Below are 15,652 nucleotides of genomic sequence, written 5' to 3'. Positions count from 1 at the left end.
CGTGCCACCACAAATCCCGATTCTTCCGGGTCCCGACTGTGATGTGAAATACGCCGGCTATTATTGCTGTTATTATTACAAGGCTTGTATATACAAGAAGAAACTCAAAGATTCTCAAGACTCTTTTTCCGGAGGATCCTGCTAGGTTTTCGCGGACGGTGAGCGTCGATTTCTACGTGTTTTCCAATAAAGTAATTTCCCAGTAGTTTTTTTCTCATCTTCCAAAATTTGCACCATGACGCAGGCACGCAATGGCCTAGGCTTTTTCGAATGATGTTATGGAGCTCTTTCATGTCCACTGTGATGCAGATGGTGCATGTTATTTTACAGTTGATATACAGCCACAGCATTAACCGGGGTGGTCCGTGAGGGTTCGAATCACGAACCTCTGCCACAATTGCTGAACGCACTACAGCTGGGCCAGGTCCAACACTCCACGTGACCAGTCACCCCTCTTGCTGTCACGGTTCGGGACTGTGATTTGACTCAAGATTTTTCTCGTCTCATTTTGCACCTCCTGATGTAGACTAGTTCTGAAAGCCACTCGTGTCAGTCAGCCGCGACAGGGAATCGAAACTGAGGTCGGCGGGTTCACAGCGTAGCGCTTGAACCGCTCGGTGCTTTTACAGAGGACAAAAAAAAATTGAGAATACCTTGCACATCTTGTCCCAGTGACAACCCCGCCCATTTCCTCTGTAAAACCACAAGAAACAAATGACAATAAATATTATTACAATTTTGCATGTGGCTCGATACAAATTATAGCAGTCTGGATCATTGTTTTGGACGTGAAGTTAAGTCCAAAAATTACTGAGTAGAAAAACTTCCACATCTTGTCAATGGCGCGCAGTGTCCTAAATAAAAGCTCACTTGCTCACAACACAAGCAATATGGATCCATTTATCGCAAAATGAACGCACAGAGTGAGCGAGCTTCCTGCTTTGGCGGACAGCCACTTAAGACCGGTGGAATCAGTGTTCAAATAAGCTGCGTACTGAGCATTTCACACGTTATAAACATACAAATTATGTGCTACGTTTAAATTTAATGCGTACTAAGCCGCATGGTTATTTTGCCGTGCAGCTTTAGTCTTAGTTTTAGAAAATGTTTAATTCACAGATCTTGTCCTGATGACTTCCTGGATCTTGTCCCGATGACGTTTGACGTACTATCAAATGAGACGTCGTATCCCAATTGACTAAATTTGGTTGCGAGAATTGTTCTTCAACTTACCCGCGAGCCGATTTAATAACAATGAGCACGAAAAACGCTTGCACGCGCAACGGTTTAATCTGTTTGGCTGCTTCGGGTGCTGGCGGGGCCTTAATGACACAACATTTGGTCAGATCATTCACAGTGGCCGAACCCTCCAAAAATAAATGATTGTGAATCAGCTTTGAGTTCGCGTGACAGAGAAAAACTTGAGCGCCCTCCTGCCCGTGGGCTGGAGAGGGAGGGGTCGCCAGTGCCTGTGCTGGCGCTTACTTGGGGTAGGCTGAAAGCGATGGTCCCTGGCACTACAGAGTGATGGCTCTTCAGCGTGAACACGTAGCGCTGCCCTGGGCCAGTGATCACCGCCACGTGACTGAGAAGAGAAACAGGAAGCGTGAACAAACGTTCAAGTGATATCCTGCTCAAATGAGCATCGAGGCGATGATCGTTTTATGTAAACAGCCCTGCGCCAGTCGTGGAAATTCCACATTCATATGGTGGGGGCGAGTCTATCCGTAGGACAACCAATGTTGACTTCTCCTTAAAGTGATACTGATGTGATTGAGATGATGGGCTGAGTAACCCGCCAGCTAGGATCTGAATTTTCCGATTGTGAGCTGCTCTCTGACCAGGTGATATAGTATAAAAAAAACAGCAAAAATATTCAGAAATTGTCTGAGCTAAGAGCTCTGACTTCCACTTTTATTTTGCCAGATACGTTTTGCTTCCACTGCAGGCATTGTTGTGTTTTTACTACAATTTTGTGTTTAAAAAGGCCTGAATACTGCGGATGGAATTACATCCGTCGGCATGGAATCAATCGGTACAAGTTGGAATCATAAAGCACCTAAATGGGACCACATCTGAAGCTGCTATGCAAATAAAGAAATGAGTGGATCGAGAATGTGTGAAGATTTCTTGTCCAGGCCAGGGAGGGAACCGAGATCAGATTGTGGTAGACATGCGAATGACACTTCAAAGAGACACTTCATGGGCAGGTCACATAGTGGACGTTAAAGACCCTGTAGCATCATTCACACGTGTGCTGGAGTCACGGTCCAACATAGGCAAAATTCGAAAATATTAAAAGCAGATTTCCTAACCAGGTAATACCGCATAGCAACATCGTCACGTACAGGCAGATTTTACTGGATTTAACAGGCTTTCGCGACCAATATTAGTCATAATAAGGTTTTTTTGGGTTAGATCGCGTAAATATGTGTCTATTGCGTGTATTGCAGTCGAAACGTCGTGAGAATTTTTATTGTTTTATATTTATATAACCAAGAATATAAATACGTGTCGTTAGCCCACTACCACCTGACACAGCCAATTAGTAAGGTTTGTCACGTTAACAAAACGTGTAATTTAGTAACTACTTCAGCAAACCGGTGTGTTGGAGAGTAAACCCACAACATTTACAATTCGAGTACTGTGACGTTTCGCTGGTGATTACAACCAGCTTCATCAGGCGTTTTGCCAGAATGTGAAGAAGTCTTCCTGTTTCCGGTCTGAAATAAGAGTAAGGTGATCGCATCACTGTGAGCCTATCAGGTGCAAATATCAGAAAGGGGTTAATGTGATCATATTAATAACAATGGGTTATGTTAATCTGAGAATGTTCAATTGTTCTTCTTGGTTCTTTCGGTAAAGTCACGTAGAAGGGAAGTAATAAAATAATAAAAAATAAAACATAATAAAATAATTCTCACCTGAGGACGGCTGCTTGTGTTGTGGCCGAAACGTCGTGAGAATTATTTTATTATGTTTCATTTTTATTATTTTATTACTTCCCTTCTGCGTGACTTTACCGAAAGAACCAAGAAGATGAATCCCTGTAGTCACGAAAGCTTTAAATCGAAATGTTCAATTGGTCTGTGAACCACAGCAATTCCGAGATACGTCTCGCACCGAAAGTATGATGCGGGCGCTGCATGCCCTCGCTTTTGCTGATGTGGAAGCGTTGCGTTTGATTCACTCACATGGACTTGAGGTCAGACTCGTGGACGACCGCACAGTTCGTGATGGAGAGCTCGTCCGTCGGGCATCTCGCCGCTTTCATCGCCTGTGGCAAAGCGAACAACAACAGCAGCAGCAACAAACATCATCAGCATCATACATCTGCCATGCTCAATCGACTGCTGGTTAAAAATGTGCACAACATTCACATCGTCAGACTGCATTCGATATACAGAGCACGACATTCAGAATAATAATCAACAGCCATGGTCTATTCACTACTGGATGAAGACTCACTTCCAACAGCACCGGTCTCTCCACTGCTGTTTGATGGCCTCATCGTCACCACCCTCACTCTCATCATGTTATCCATGTTCTATCCACTGATCGTTGAAAGTATTCACCTGCTGTAGTTATCCTCAATGGTCCCGCGATGGCAAAATCTGAACTGACATCATTGCTCCATTTCCATGAGGCTCACCTTAATTAGCGGTGTAGACAACACCTAATAGCTAACAACGTAATTCATGGGGCATATCTATTGTGTATCCTTCTACTTATTTCGTATAACAGACGTAGACGCACAGAAATAACTACAATTCGACATTCAGGCTGGTCAAGCCAGACAACCGCGACAGGAGCAGCGGAGTGTTTCACTGTCGATGTCTCATATTCTTGGATCTTTCGGTATTTGTGGATCGGGGGGCGTTGCATCGTGATACGTTGCACGGTCTGCTCTGGATGACCACAGTCGCACTGAAAATGCAGGAATAACAATGCCTATGACCCAAACCACCTGTAATACGCTCGATCTTGGACCCTAACTTGGGGATGGGCACGGCCACCACAGTGCATACAACACGGTGCTGTAGGCTGATGCGTGATTCTACTACCAGCAGAGGTCACTGCAGGAAAAATCGATACTTGCACTGCACTGTGCTTCCATTTCCCCCCCACCAACCCACCTTTACCACCACCAAGAGTGGTGAAGTATGGTCAAACACCACCCCCTCGCACCCAAATCCGCTCCCACGACCGACAGCAGTGGAATTAAAAAAGGGCTGGACATTGCTAATCCTTGTTACATTGTCACGCCACGTCAACATCGGCGGCGAGTGATATCCGAACGGGCCTTGGACCACCCCTCTCCTTCACAAGCCGACACGAGAGCAATGCCCGGTGTGGTGAAGTATGGCCGTACACATCGCCGCGGCCGGCACGTCACATTATGCGATATAGAACGTGGCACCGTCCCCCACTCTTCTATTCTCTTCTGTTTATATTATTTATATCTATATAGCGCGCCTTGTAGGTCGTTTGTCATTCAAAACACGTCAGCGGGCGGACACACTCGACGTTGAGTTACTCTTGTTACAATCTAGATTCGAAGCTTTAGCGGCTGCAGGAATCCATACTCATTGGTTCTTTCGGTAAAGCCACGTAGAGTAGGAAATGAAATAAATCAACGACGTTTCGGGCGCAGCAGAAACGTCCGTCATCAGGTGGGAAAGCGTGGTCTGCTGCTTGCCGGGGCAGACTGTTGTTACAATATGTTGTAGTATCGGTGTTTTTGATTGTTTAATTACAGCAACGCGCCGATTTAAAATTTCGCACATCGCGATCGATTAATGAGGTGGGGGGGGGGGTCCATTCATAAGCACGTCAGCAAACGCGAGCAAACCGATCAGATCCGGCCAGCGGATCTCTCCGCGACAAATACATTTTTTTCACGTGTGTATATTTCAGTCGAAATGGCATTATTATTATGGTTATGTGATCGTTCTGACAGGTGACAAAGTCTTAAATTGTGGAACGAGAGGAGCGCTGAGGAAACACTCACCCGGGGCGCCATGTTTTTCCGCAGTGCGGTAGTGGAAGGAGCGCCACGTGACCGCGTGACGTCGGCCCCGGCAAGCCTCTCCCCCTCCCTTGCCCCGCCCCTTTCCCGGGGTCCACGAGTTCGATTCCCGCCCCGGGGGTGCATGGCAGCAATATATTTTAAAATTATTTCTGTTTTTAATAATTACATTTTAATTAACTCATATAACATACTAATTTGTTTAGTGTATAGGGGGTATATAATATTTTATATTAACTGGTGTAAAATAATAAGTACGTCTAATGTGTTCGGTACGATATCATATGTACAATGCATCAGAATCAGAATCTTTATTTAAGCTGGAGAAATCCGATGAGCTATGAAGCCCTTTTCCACAGGCGTCCAATAGCAGCACAAAGACAAAGATCCCCCGTATAACCTTAACAGACTGTTGGGGCAAGTGCTGTTAGCGAGCACCTATGAAGGCCGGCACGCACACGAGGGGTGTGGGTGGTCAACACCACGCCCGGCCGCCTTTGTCTCCCCAGTGGCAATGTTTACACATCGTACCAGGTACTCATTTGAGGCTGAGTCGATCTAGAGGGAGGCCTAGGACCGGTTCAGACGATCGTCACTGGTGTTGGCTGTGAGCGGTAATCGAACTCGGGTCGCCGAGTTCGTAACGCAGCGCGATAATCGCTGCTCCACCACTCTCCAGATACAACAACAACCGCCATTCGCCACTAAGTGACGGTGACGTCACCACGGTGCTTGTGCCAGGCTATGTGCACGTTAAGGCCACGTGTGGAATGTCCACTGGAAGGAGGTCACACGGGACAGACCCAGGTGCCACGGGTCGATTGACTGAGATGACTGGCCGATGCACCACCTGTGCCCCCTACTGTGCCAACTTGCTGTGTTTTAGCCACCCGGCGTTTCGCTCATTGTTGTGAATTTCGTTCCTCCGCCCTCCGTTGTTGCTGGATGGCGACTGCCTCCAACTGCCCAGTAGCGTCCTTCACGAGCCTCCTCCACAGAGGCCGATCTTGACACCGCTGGTACCAGTCGTCGGCAAGTCCACTCAGCTCCACGTCCTCCTGTACCACATCACTCCATCTCTTCTCTAGCCCGTGCCGCGCCCGTTTAGCCCCTTCTATCCTGCTGAACAAAAGCTGTTTAGGCATGCGGTGGTTGGGCGTGCGGGCTCCATGATCCAGCCAATGCAACCTTTTCTGCTGGAGGAGCTCACCGATGGGACTTTGTCCAGATCTTTCAAGTATTGGTGAGCTCCTCACACAATCCAGCCTGCAGGTTAAAACCCAGGGTTCGTAGGCAGGCCAGCCTAGATGTCTCTAACCGGCGAAGATGTTCCATTAGGGTGGTCCACGTTTCGCAAGCGTAGAGAAGGGAGGGGATGACCGTGGCTGAGAAGACCCAAAGCTTCGTATGGAGCGACAGACCAGGTAGCTTCCACACAGCGTTACACAGCCAATGATTTGGAGTGAGACCTCTGCTGTCAAACTGGTGACGGCCTGAGAGAGGGAATGTCAGGACATGGTAGTGTGGGTGAACTCGGGAGGGCACGTGACCGGGACAGAGGAGTGAGAGGGGCCCGAGGGGGGCTTGAGGGACACGTGACGCTCGGTCGAGATCCTTCGGGAAAGGTCTCGAAGGGGGCGTGGTCGAGGGCGGAGCGAGGCCACGCCCAAGAGCATGAAGGGGCAGTCCCCAGAGTGTTCTTGGCTGTTCTCTAGAATCAACACTCGGCGTCACGTCTCTCCGATCTTCGGTCTCCGCTCGGCATCGTGGGTCAGTCAGGACGTTACTGACTGACCCGGTTATGTAGTTACCCTGTTGGGGTCTAGAGTGTGTACGTTTATGTAGTTAGCCCTGTTGGGGCTGTGTAATAAACGTGTTGCCTCGAAGTCAAGTGTGTGCCTCCGTTTTCAATACCACACTAGTAACGAATTGGCACGTTCTCTTCAAGTGATAACCCTTACTAATTTGCTGTGTCGGGTGGTGGTGGGTTTAACGACACATTTATATATTTACGCGATCTAACCCAAAAAAAAAACTATATTATAGCCTGTCACTGTGAGTGTGTCTCTCCATAACCCTAGTACACTGTGCAACTAAAATACTACTAATAGTCATAGCCTACATATGATTGTACACGGGGTTAAAACATCCGTGAGAATTTCAGTAAAAGTGAGCCGATAGGAAGGAGGGGACCCACAGTCGGTGTTTTGCAATTGCCATCTCGTGGAAATAGCTGGAAGCGCCCCTGCACACCAGCCAGGGGAGAGGACCTCTCTCGAGCAGCAGTCCATCCTGCAGGCCACGTGGCCACAGCACCAGGAGGTTCTTCGATGAAGATCGGAACTCCCAGAGGCAGTGGCTGGGGGGGGGGGGTCTGCGCTTTGGGCCCACCCGGAGGTGGTTTGGGGTCGCTGGAGACTTGCACGGGCGCTTCGTACGCTTCAGCCTGGCAGGGTAACACATTCCTGCGGAGGGAGCTGGTAGGAACGTTGGGTTGCTCGGTCAATGGCCTGCAGGGTCAACGGCGGCGTGGTGTATTCCGCAAATATGCCCGACTGTGAGGGCGGGCACAAGCCGGCGTGAGTTGGTTAAACGTTGAGTTTTATAAGGGCACCACGGGGTGACCAGCCCCTCCCCTCCCCTCCCCACCCAGCCCCATCCCTCCCACCCTCCACCCAGCCCCACCCTCCCCACCCAGCCCCACCCTCCCCACCCAGCCCCTCCCCACCCTCCCCTCCTCACCCAGCCTCTCCCTCCCTCCCCACCCAACCCCTCCCTGCACGACGGACGGACGGACACACACAATAAAGCCCTGTGGGCTGGTGGAACTGTGATGCCGCCGCCACGAAGCCGTTCGGCAGGCGCCCAAACCCCCGACTTCGCCACCACCAAGCAACGGAGCCAACCCCGCGTCCCCCTCACCTCACCTCACACGAACACACCCGCACGCATTCCCCCCCCCCCATAGAGCTCCGAGGGGAGGTCACCTGGCCGACCGGTTTTTATCCGAGAAACCCTTATCGGGGTTAACTCTCACGGTTTCCGGCGATCAGGGAATTGGACGACCTCCCCCGTGCTACGTTGCGCCGCGGCGCTGCGACCAGCCGTAATATGGTGTGGTCGCGGCATGGGGCATTCGGCCACCGCGGTTGAGGTGCATTTTCCCCCCACACACACCCCCACGGGTCGACGGGGCAAGCAGGGGAGGGACGGGACAGCACGAATAGCGGGACCGCAGGAGCTGTTGCGCATAGTCATGGAGGGTTGGGATAATTACGCTTGAGCGCGCAGGCACCATTGTTAGGGGAGTTTAAGGATAAGGCTATTAGTATAAATAATTGGGAGAGGGGAGGCGCGCGAGGAGCCATGCACAGCTTCCCACGACGGGCCTTTGTGATGGACACCGCCGCATGAACCTCGATGATGGGGGCCTGCGTGAAAAAAGGATTGATTGGAATTTGCGCCGTGCAGGTCGCTCATTGATTAGCGGAACAAAGGCACCGCGGAGCTGCCTGGCCCGGGCGAGGGGGGCGCGTGCCATTGTTTGGAGTTCACGCCGCGCGGACAAAGGATTAATTAGCATAGCGAAGGCGCACGGTGCGTGGGAAGGGGGTAGGGGTCCGGGAATCAGGATAAATGGGAAGCGCAAAGGGGAAATCGGACGGTTCTCTCCAGGCCAGCGGACCCGCAGCAGCTCCAGCCAGCGACCCGGACGTCCGTGCGACGTGTCGAGGTGCGCTGTTAGCACCGGGAGCAGCGAACCACCGCGGGCACCAAACAGTGAGTGGGGAGGTGAAGTAGGGTAGCGTAAGCCGATAAATAGGGAATAGGTACAGGTTTGGGTGGAATAGGCCAGCCTCGTCGACTCACTGATTCAACATCAATTCGCAGGTAGCATATAATAAATCATTAATAGCGAAGCGTGGTCTCGCGTGATCTTGTTGAGCAGTGTGTCGCGTGGGGAGCTGCGTGTGTGTGCGTACGTTCGCTCCGTGTGGGTTGCAGGCGCGCGATTAGGACAGGGAGGTATCGTAGTAGGGAGGGGCAGAATACTACTCGGTAATTAGCCATGCCGGCTACGCGGACCCGCGGGGGAGGGGAATCCTCGGGCGATGGTTCCCACGCCACGGGTGAGGAACCTAGCAGCGGGGGGGCGATTGATGATGCTAGCCCGGCCGTTAGCATTATCGAGGGAGGGATCTCGGGGGCTAGCGACCCCCACATATTGGTGTCAGAAACGGGACGATCCCCCGCACCCCCAAGGGAAAGAGGCCCCCCAACCCAGATTAAAATCAAATGCACATTTACGGGCAAAGGAATTCCATCATGGAAATCGTTTGCCCGCAGCATCAGAGGGGCTAAAAAAGTTAATGGGTGGTCAGATGAGGAGGCGTTGCAGCAGTTAGAGTTACATTTAGATGGGCGGGCAGCTGACTTTGTGGAAGCTTTGCCCGCAAGCGCACAAAATCAGTGGGAAAAAGTAATGTGCGAACTCGAACGGCGCTTCGGCGCCTATGACGAGGAGGATGCGCAGGCGGCCTTAGAGGCACGCCGTCGTCAACCCGGCGAGGATCTACGAGATTACGCCGAGGATGTGCGCATGTTGACCCAGCTCGCGTACCCAGAGTACGAGGCAAAAATAATTGAGGGCCTCGCCGCCGGTAAAATCCAGCGATATTTGGCACGCACCCCGTGGTGGCAGCCAAATGTAGACGGTGCACGCCTCTCCTTTAACACCCTCGTCGAGCGCGCGCGAAAATGCGAGAAACTCTCGGGTGAGCGCGCGCAGCCTCGAGGGAGGGGACGAGAGTGCGCCGTAGCGAGCCTACTCTCCGACGAGGAGGAAGAGCTCGCCATTGCAGTAAGGGGACGGGCAAGGGAGCCCCAGAGACCCAGCGAAACAACTCCGGGGTGGGTAGCTGGGTTACAGACCGGCATGGGAGATATTGGTAGCCAGGTACACCAAGTACGCGAGGAAGCAAATAAAAATGTGAAGACCCTCCAGTCTGAGATGGGTGAACTACGCTCGACAGTAGGGGGACTAGCCGGGAGGGTGTCCCAATTAGAGTCCGATGTGGGGCAACTGCGTACTGGGGGAGGGAGAGGGAGTGGACAGGGGACCCGCTACGGAACCGCCCCCCCTCCCCGGGCATGTTATATGTGCGACCGCCGAGGGCATCTAGTGAGAGACTGTCCTGAAATCACCCGAGCCTCGGCAGGCGCGGGGGTTAAACTCCAACGCCTCCTAGTGAGCGGACCAACTAGGGGTGCAATCGACGCGGTCCCGATACAAATAGACGGTAATGAGAATAATGGCGAGCGAGTGATCTCCACACAGGTTCCAGCAACAACGCCCACGGAAACGGTGACTCCTGGCGACTGGCTACGGGAGCTGGTGGCGGGGATCACGGGGGCCACGTCGCTGGTGGAAGGGGAGGTTAACGGAGTGCGTACCCGAATCCTGCTAGACACGGGGGCGGTGGCCTCGCTCGTGAGCGCAGCGCACTGCAGCGCGATCGGGGTCGACGTGCGTCACCTGCAGGCACCGGACCGCGCGCTGCACACGGCGAGCGGAGCCGGAATGGGGCTGCTGGGGAGAGCCACCCTAGAGGTCCGCATAGGCAGTCAGGTGTGCACCCAGGAGTTCTACGTGTCGAGTGCGTTGTGTCACGAGTGCATCGCAGGTACCGACCTCTTAGAACGGCTGGGACTCAACGTGCAACCCCGCCAGCGATGCGCCACCATGGAGAGCAACGGCGAGCGGATACCGTTCTTGGGACGAGAACCGATGCGCCCCCGCTTCGCACCTGTGGCCGCTATCCTGGCGACGGCAGTCACCATCGGCCCGCTCACCGAGATGCTGGTGCCGGTGGCAACATTCCCCACCGACCCCGCGCTCCGACCATCAGGAGAGGTAATGCTAACTCCTCACCCGGAGTTGGCAAAACGGTATGGGATAGTGGGATCCGCCACGTTGGTAAACGCAGATGGGGACCGATTGTTTATGCGGATGTTTAACCCCCACAATACCCCAGCGATACTGCGACGGCGCACCCCGATAGCCACCGTACACCCCCTGCACGCACGCCACTCTAACGACTCGGTATTCGCACTCTGGGCGGAGGACCCCGGGCGTCCTGAGGGTGACCAGGACCTGGCCTGGCGAGTCGGCCCGACTCCCCGAGCCGAGGTCGTTCCCCTGCTCGACGCGTTACATGTACCATGGGCGGATTTACCTAAGGGAGAGGCCGATCGGCTGCGCGAGTTACTGCGGGAGTATGCCGACGTATTCAGTGAACACGACTCGGACGTGGGTCGGACCGATCTTGTTAAGCACCAAATTGACACCGGTGCAGCCCGACCCATCAAACTCCCTGCATACCGAGTGGGCGCACCCGAACGCACCCAGATCAAAGAGGCGGTTGGGGACATGCTTCGCGATAACATAATTCAGCCCTCGGCGAGCCCTTGGTCAGCCCCAGTGGTACTAGTAACGAAAAAGGATGGGTCAACCCGGTTCTGCGTCGATTACCGTAAACTGAACGCAGTCACGCTCGGCGACGCCTTCCCCATACCCCGCATCGACGACACTTTTGACAGCCTCGCCGGAGCGCGATATTTTTCCACCCTCGATCTCGCGTCCGGGTACTGGCAGGTGGAGATGGCGGAGGAGGATCGGCCGAAAACCGCATTCACCACCCCGATGGGACTATTCGAGTTTCGAGTACTCCCGTTCGGACTCACCAATGCACCCGCGACGTTCCAGCGGCTGATGGAGTTGGTGATGCGGGGTTTGCAATGGGAACAGTGCCTGATTTACTTGGACGATGTGATCGTGTTCAGTAGATCTTTGTCTGAGCATTGGTCCAGGCTACGAGAGGTGTTCCAGCGACTGCGAGCGGCTCATCTCAAGCTCAAGCCACGTAAGTGTTACATCGCACAACGCGAGGTGGGGTACCTCGGGCATCGCGTCAGCGAGGCAGGCGTGCGTACCGATCCGGAGAAGGTACGCGCCGTAGTGGAGTGGCCACGGCCAAGGAATCTGACGGAGATCAGATCATTTTTGGGGCTCGCCACCTATTATCGTCGATTTGTAAAGGGATTCAGCGAGATTGCACGCCCCCTCACCCAACTCACCTCCCCTAAGCACCCCTACCAGTGGACGGGGGCCTGCCAGACGGCCTTCACCACTCTCAAAGACCACCTCACCCACGCCCCCACCCTCGCTTTCCCCGATTTTACCACCGATTTTATTTTGGACACCGACGCCTGCAGCAGCGGGCTGGGTGCGGTGTTGTCACAGGTACAGGATGGGACAGAACGTGTCATCGCGTACGCCAGCCGGACCTTGAGTGGGGCCGAGCTGAACTATTGCGTGACCCGCCAAGAGTTGTACGCCGTGATTTTCGCATGCAAACAGTTCCGGCCGTATTTGTACGGCAGGAGATGTCGCGTACGCACCGACCATTATGCTTTGCAGTTCCTTCTTACATTCAAGGAGCCGCGGGGGCAGATGGCCCGGTGGTTGGCGCAGTTGCAGGAGTACAACCTGCAAATCGAGTATCGGGCTGGCCGGACGCATGCAAACGCGGACGCCTTGTCGAGGCGACCCACGGTGTACGCCGAGACAAGGGCGGAGGAGGCCTGCCCGTGTTTCACGGGGGGACGCTGCCGGCAGGCAACGGACCCCCGAGCGGCCGCGGCCACTGACCCCCCCCCAGCGAGAGAGAGTGCAGTGTGCGCCACAGAGACCCTCACAGGTGGCACCGAGGATCCCGTCGACCGCCCGGCAAGCGCGGGACCCGCGGCTCGGGACCCGATCGGACGGATCCAGGAGGACGTCGGCTGCGCCTTCCCGGGCCTGAACGACGAGCAGCTGAGACAGACCCAGCAGCGAGATCCCGATCTGGCGGCAGTGGAGGCGGCCCTGCGGGAGGAAAAGAGCGCCCTACCTGGACCCTGGAGCGGTTTGTATGCCCGGTTGTGTGTGCAGAACGGAGTGGTACGGGAGTTAACCGAGGCCGGCCAGCCGGGGTGCATCTGTGTTCCTGCCCAGGTGCGACCCCAGCTGCTACGGCTGGTGCATGACCACCCACTCGGGGGCCACGATGGGGAACGACGCACGCGAGAGACCCTGCGTCGCCAGTATCTCTGGCCCAAATTGGCACAAGACGTGGCGGCCTGGGTACAGGGCTGCCGTGCCTGTCAGCAGTGCGGGCCGAAACCGGCACGATACCAGGTACCCCTAAGGCCGTTCCGCGTCAGCCGCACGAATCAGCTGGTCGGGATCGATCTACAGGGGCCATTCCCACGATCCCATCGAGGCAACCGGTATATTCTAGTCGCAGTAGAGTATTTCACCCGCTACCCCGTGGCAGTGGCCATCCCTGATAAAACGGCCTTGGTGGTGGCCCGGGCATTCGTGGAACATTACGTACTCAAGCACGGGATCCCAGAACGAGTCCTCACCGACCAGGGTAGCGAGTTCGAGGCCGAGCTGTTCCAGGCACTGTGCCGAGAATTCGGAATCCAGAAGGACCGAACCACAGCGTACCACCCCCAGGCGAATGGTATGGTAGAACGCATGAATCAGACCCTAGCGGGGAAACTCAAACGTATGGCGGCTGCAAATCAACGGGATTGGGACGAACACCTCCCCTACGCACTTTTCGCCTACGCCACCACCGTACACACGTCGACGGGGCAAACCCCGTTTTTAATGATGTTCGGCCGTGAGTCTCGTTTACCCGCAGATCTGCTATTCGGCGTCCCTTCCCCCCAGCCGGAGGAGGGAAGCCGCCCCGTGGAACACCTGTTGGAGACCCTGCGAGAAGCCCGAGGCCGAGCATACCCGCAAGGGGAAGCCGCGCATCGGCGGCAGGAACAGGGCACCCGACCCCGCATGGAACCCCCCTTATTCCTGACAGGTGCTAAGGTGTGGCTACACACCCCTCGCGTCGGGGCCGGGCAGGTGGGGAAACTGACGACCTACTGGCGGGGACCCTGGACCGTGGTGCGGCAGATATCCCCCTGGACGGTACTAATCTATGGCGGGGAGAGGGATCGAGAGACGGTGGTCAACGTCCGCCGCTTAAAACCGTGGAAAGCGGCCCCGGCGAGAGAGGACCCCGTCACCCGAAGGCCCCGAAATCCCGGAGTACCCGCACCCCTCGTGTTGGGGGGCCTCGCACACTACATGGGCCCCGCCGGGCCCCCGAGACGCCCCGATCCAGTCCGGAGAAGACGCGGACGACGGCCACTAAACCCTTCCGCTGCTGAGTTTGTGCCCCAGCCCACAGGTGCCGGAGGACGGGGAGAGCCGCTGGAGTGGAGGAGGAGACCGCCGCAGGAGCTACAGAGGACGGAACCACCCGCCCCGAGGCCAGCCACCAGGTCCGGACGGATCCCCCGGACCCCGCAACGTTTCCTCGTGGGCGCGGCCCAAGCGAGGTGCTCCAGTCAACCCGGGACGGGGACTGGCACCTCGGGGGGCTATGTGATGCCGCCGCCACGAAGCCGTTCGGCAGGCGCCCAAACCCCCGACTTCGCCACCACCAAGCAACGGAGCCAACCCCGCGTCCCCCTCACCTCACCTCACACGAACACACCCGCACGCATTCCCCCCCCCCCATAGAGCTCCGAGGGGAGGTCACCTGGCCGACCGGTTTTTATCCGAGAAACCCTTATCGGGGTTAACTCTCACGGTTTCCGGCGATCAGGGAATTGGACGACCTCCCCCGTGCTACGTTGCGCCGCGGCGCTGCGACCAGCCGTAATATGGTGTGGTCGCGGCATGGGGCATTCGGCCACCGCGGTTGAGGTGCATTTTCCCCCCACACACACCCCCACGGGTCGACGGGGCAAGCAGGGGAGGGACGGGACAGCACGAATAGCGGGACCGCAGGAGCTGTTGCGCATAGTCATGGAGGGTTGGGATAATTACGCTTGAGCGCGCAGGCACCATTGTTAGGGGAGTTTAAGGATAAGGCTATTAGTATAAATAATTGGGAGAGGGGAGGCGCGCGAGGAGCCATGCACAGCTTCCCACGACGGGCCTTTGTGATGGACACCGCCGCATGAACCTCGATGATGGGGGCCTGCGTGAAAAAAGGATTGATTGGAATTTGCGCCGTGCAGGTCGCTCATTGATTAGCGGAACAAAGGCACCGCGGAGCTGCCTGGCCCGGGCGAGGGGGGCGCGTGCCATTGTTTGGAGTTCACGCCGCGCGGACAAAGGATTAATTAGCATAGCGAAGGCGCACGGTGCGTGGGAAGGGGGTAGGGGTCCGGGAATCAGGATAAATGGGAAGCGCAAAGGGGAAATCGGACGGTTCTCTCCAGGCCAGCGGACCCGCAGCAGCTCCAGCCAGCGACCCGGACGTCCGTGCGACGTGTCGAGGTGCGCTGTTAGCACCGGGAGCAGCGAACCACCGCGGGCACCAAACAGTGAGTGGGGAGGTGAAGTAGGGTAGCGTAAGCCGATAAATAGGGAATAGGTACAGGTTTGGGTGGAATAGGCCAGCCTCGTCGACTCACTGATTCAACATCAATTCGCAGGTAGCATATAATAAATCATTAATAGCGAAGCGTGGTCTCGCGTGATCTTGTTGAGCAGTGTGTCGC

General features: G+C 55.2%; 1 protein-coding gene across 1 annotated transcript in view; it reads right to left on the bottom strand.

Moving 5' to 3' along the window:
- The window catches only part of NSF (N-ethylmaleimide sensitive factor, vesicle fusing ATPase), a 45,895-nt gene extending 40,817 nt beyond the window's left edge, over positions 1 to 5,078 (bottom strand). Inside the window, exons 1-4 of the mRNA XM_078866039.1 lie at positions 5,012 to 5,078; positions 3,195 to 3,277; positions 1,486 to 1,585; positions 654 to 693 (exon numbers count right to left, since the gene is read on the bottom strand). Of these exons, the coding sequence (XP_078722165.1) occupies positions 654 to 693; positions 1,486 to 1,585; positions 3,195 to 3,277; positions 5,012 to 5,023 (235 nt within the window). The 5' untranslated portion in view covers positions 5,024 to 5,078. The remainder of the gene's footprint in view (positions 1 to 653; positions 694 to 1,485; positions 1,586 to 3,194; positions 3,278 to 5,011) is intronic.
- Between the last annotated feature and the right edge of the window lie 10,574 nt (positions 5,079 to 15,652).

The sequence above is a fragment of the Lampetra fluviatilis genome, chromosome 21 (assembly GCF_964198595.1).
Source record: "Lampetra fluviatilis chromosome 21, kcLamFluv1.1, whole genome shotgun sequence".
NCBI lineage: Eukaryota > Metazoa > Chordata > Hyperoartia > Petromyzontiformes > Petromyzontidae > Lampetra > Lampetra fluviatilis.
Note: the sequence above shows the minus strand (reverse complement) of the source record. Positions and strands in the feature narration are given on the sequence as shown.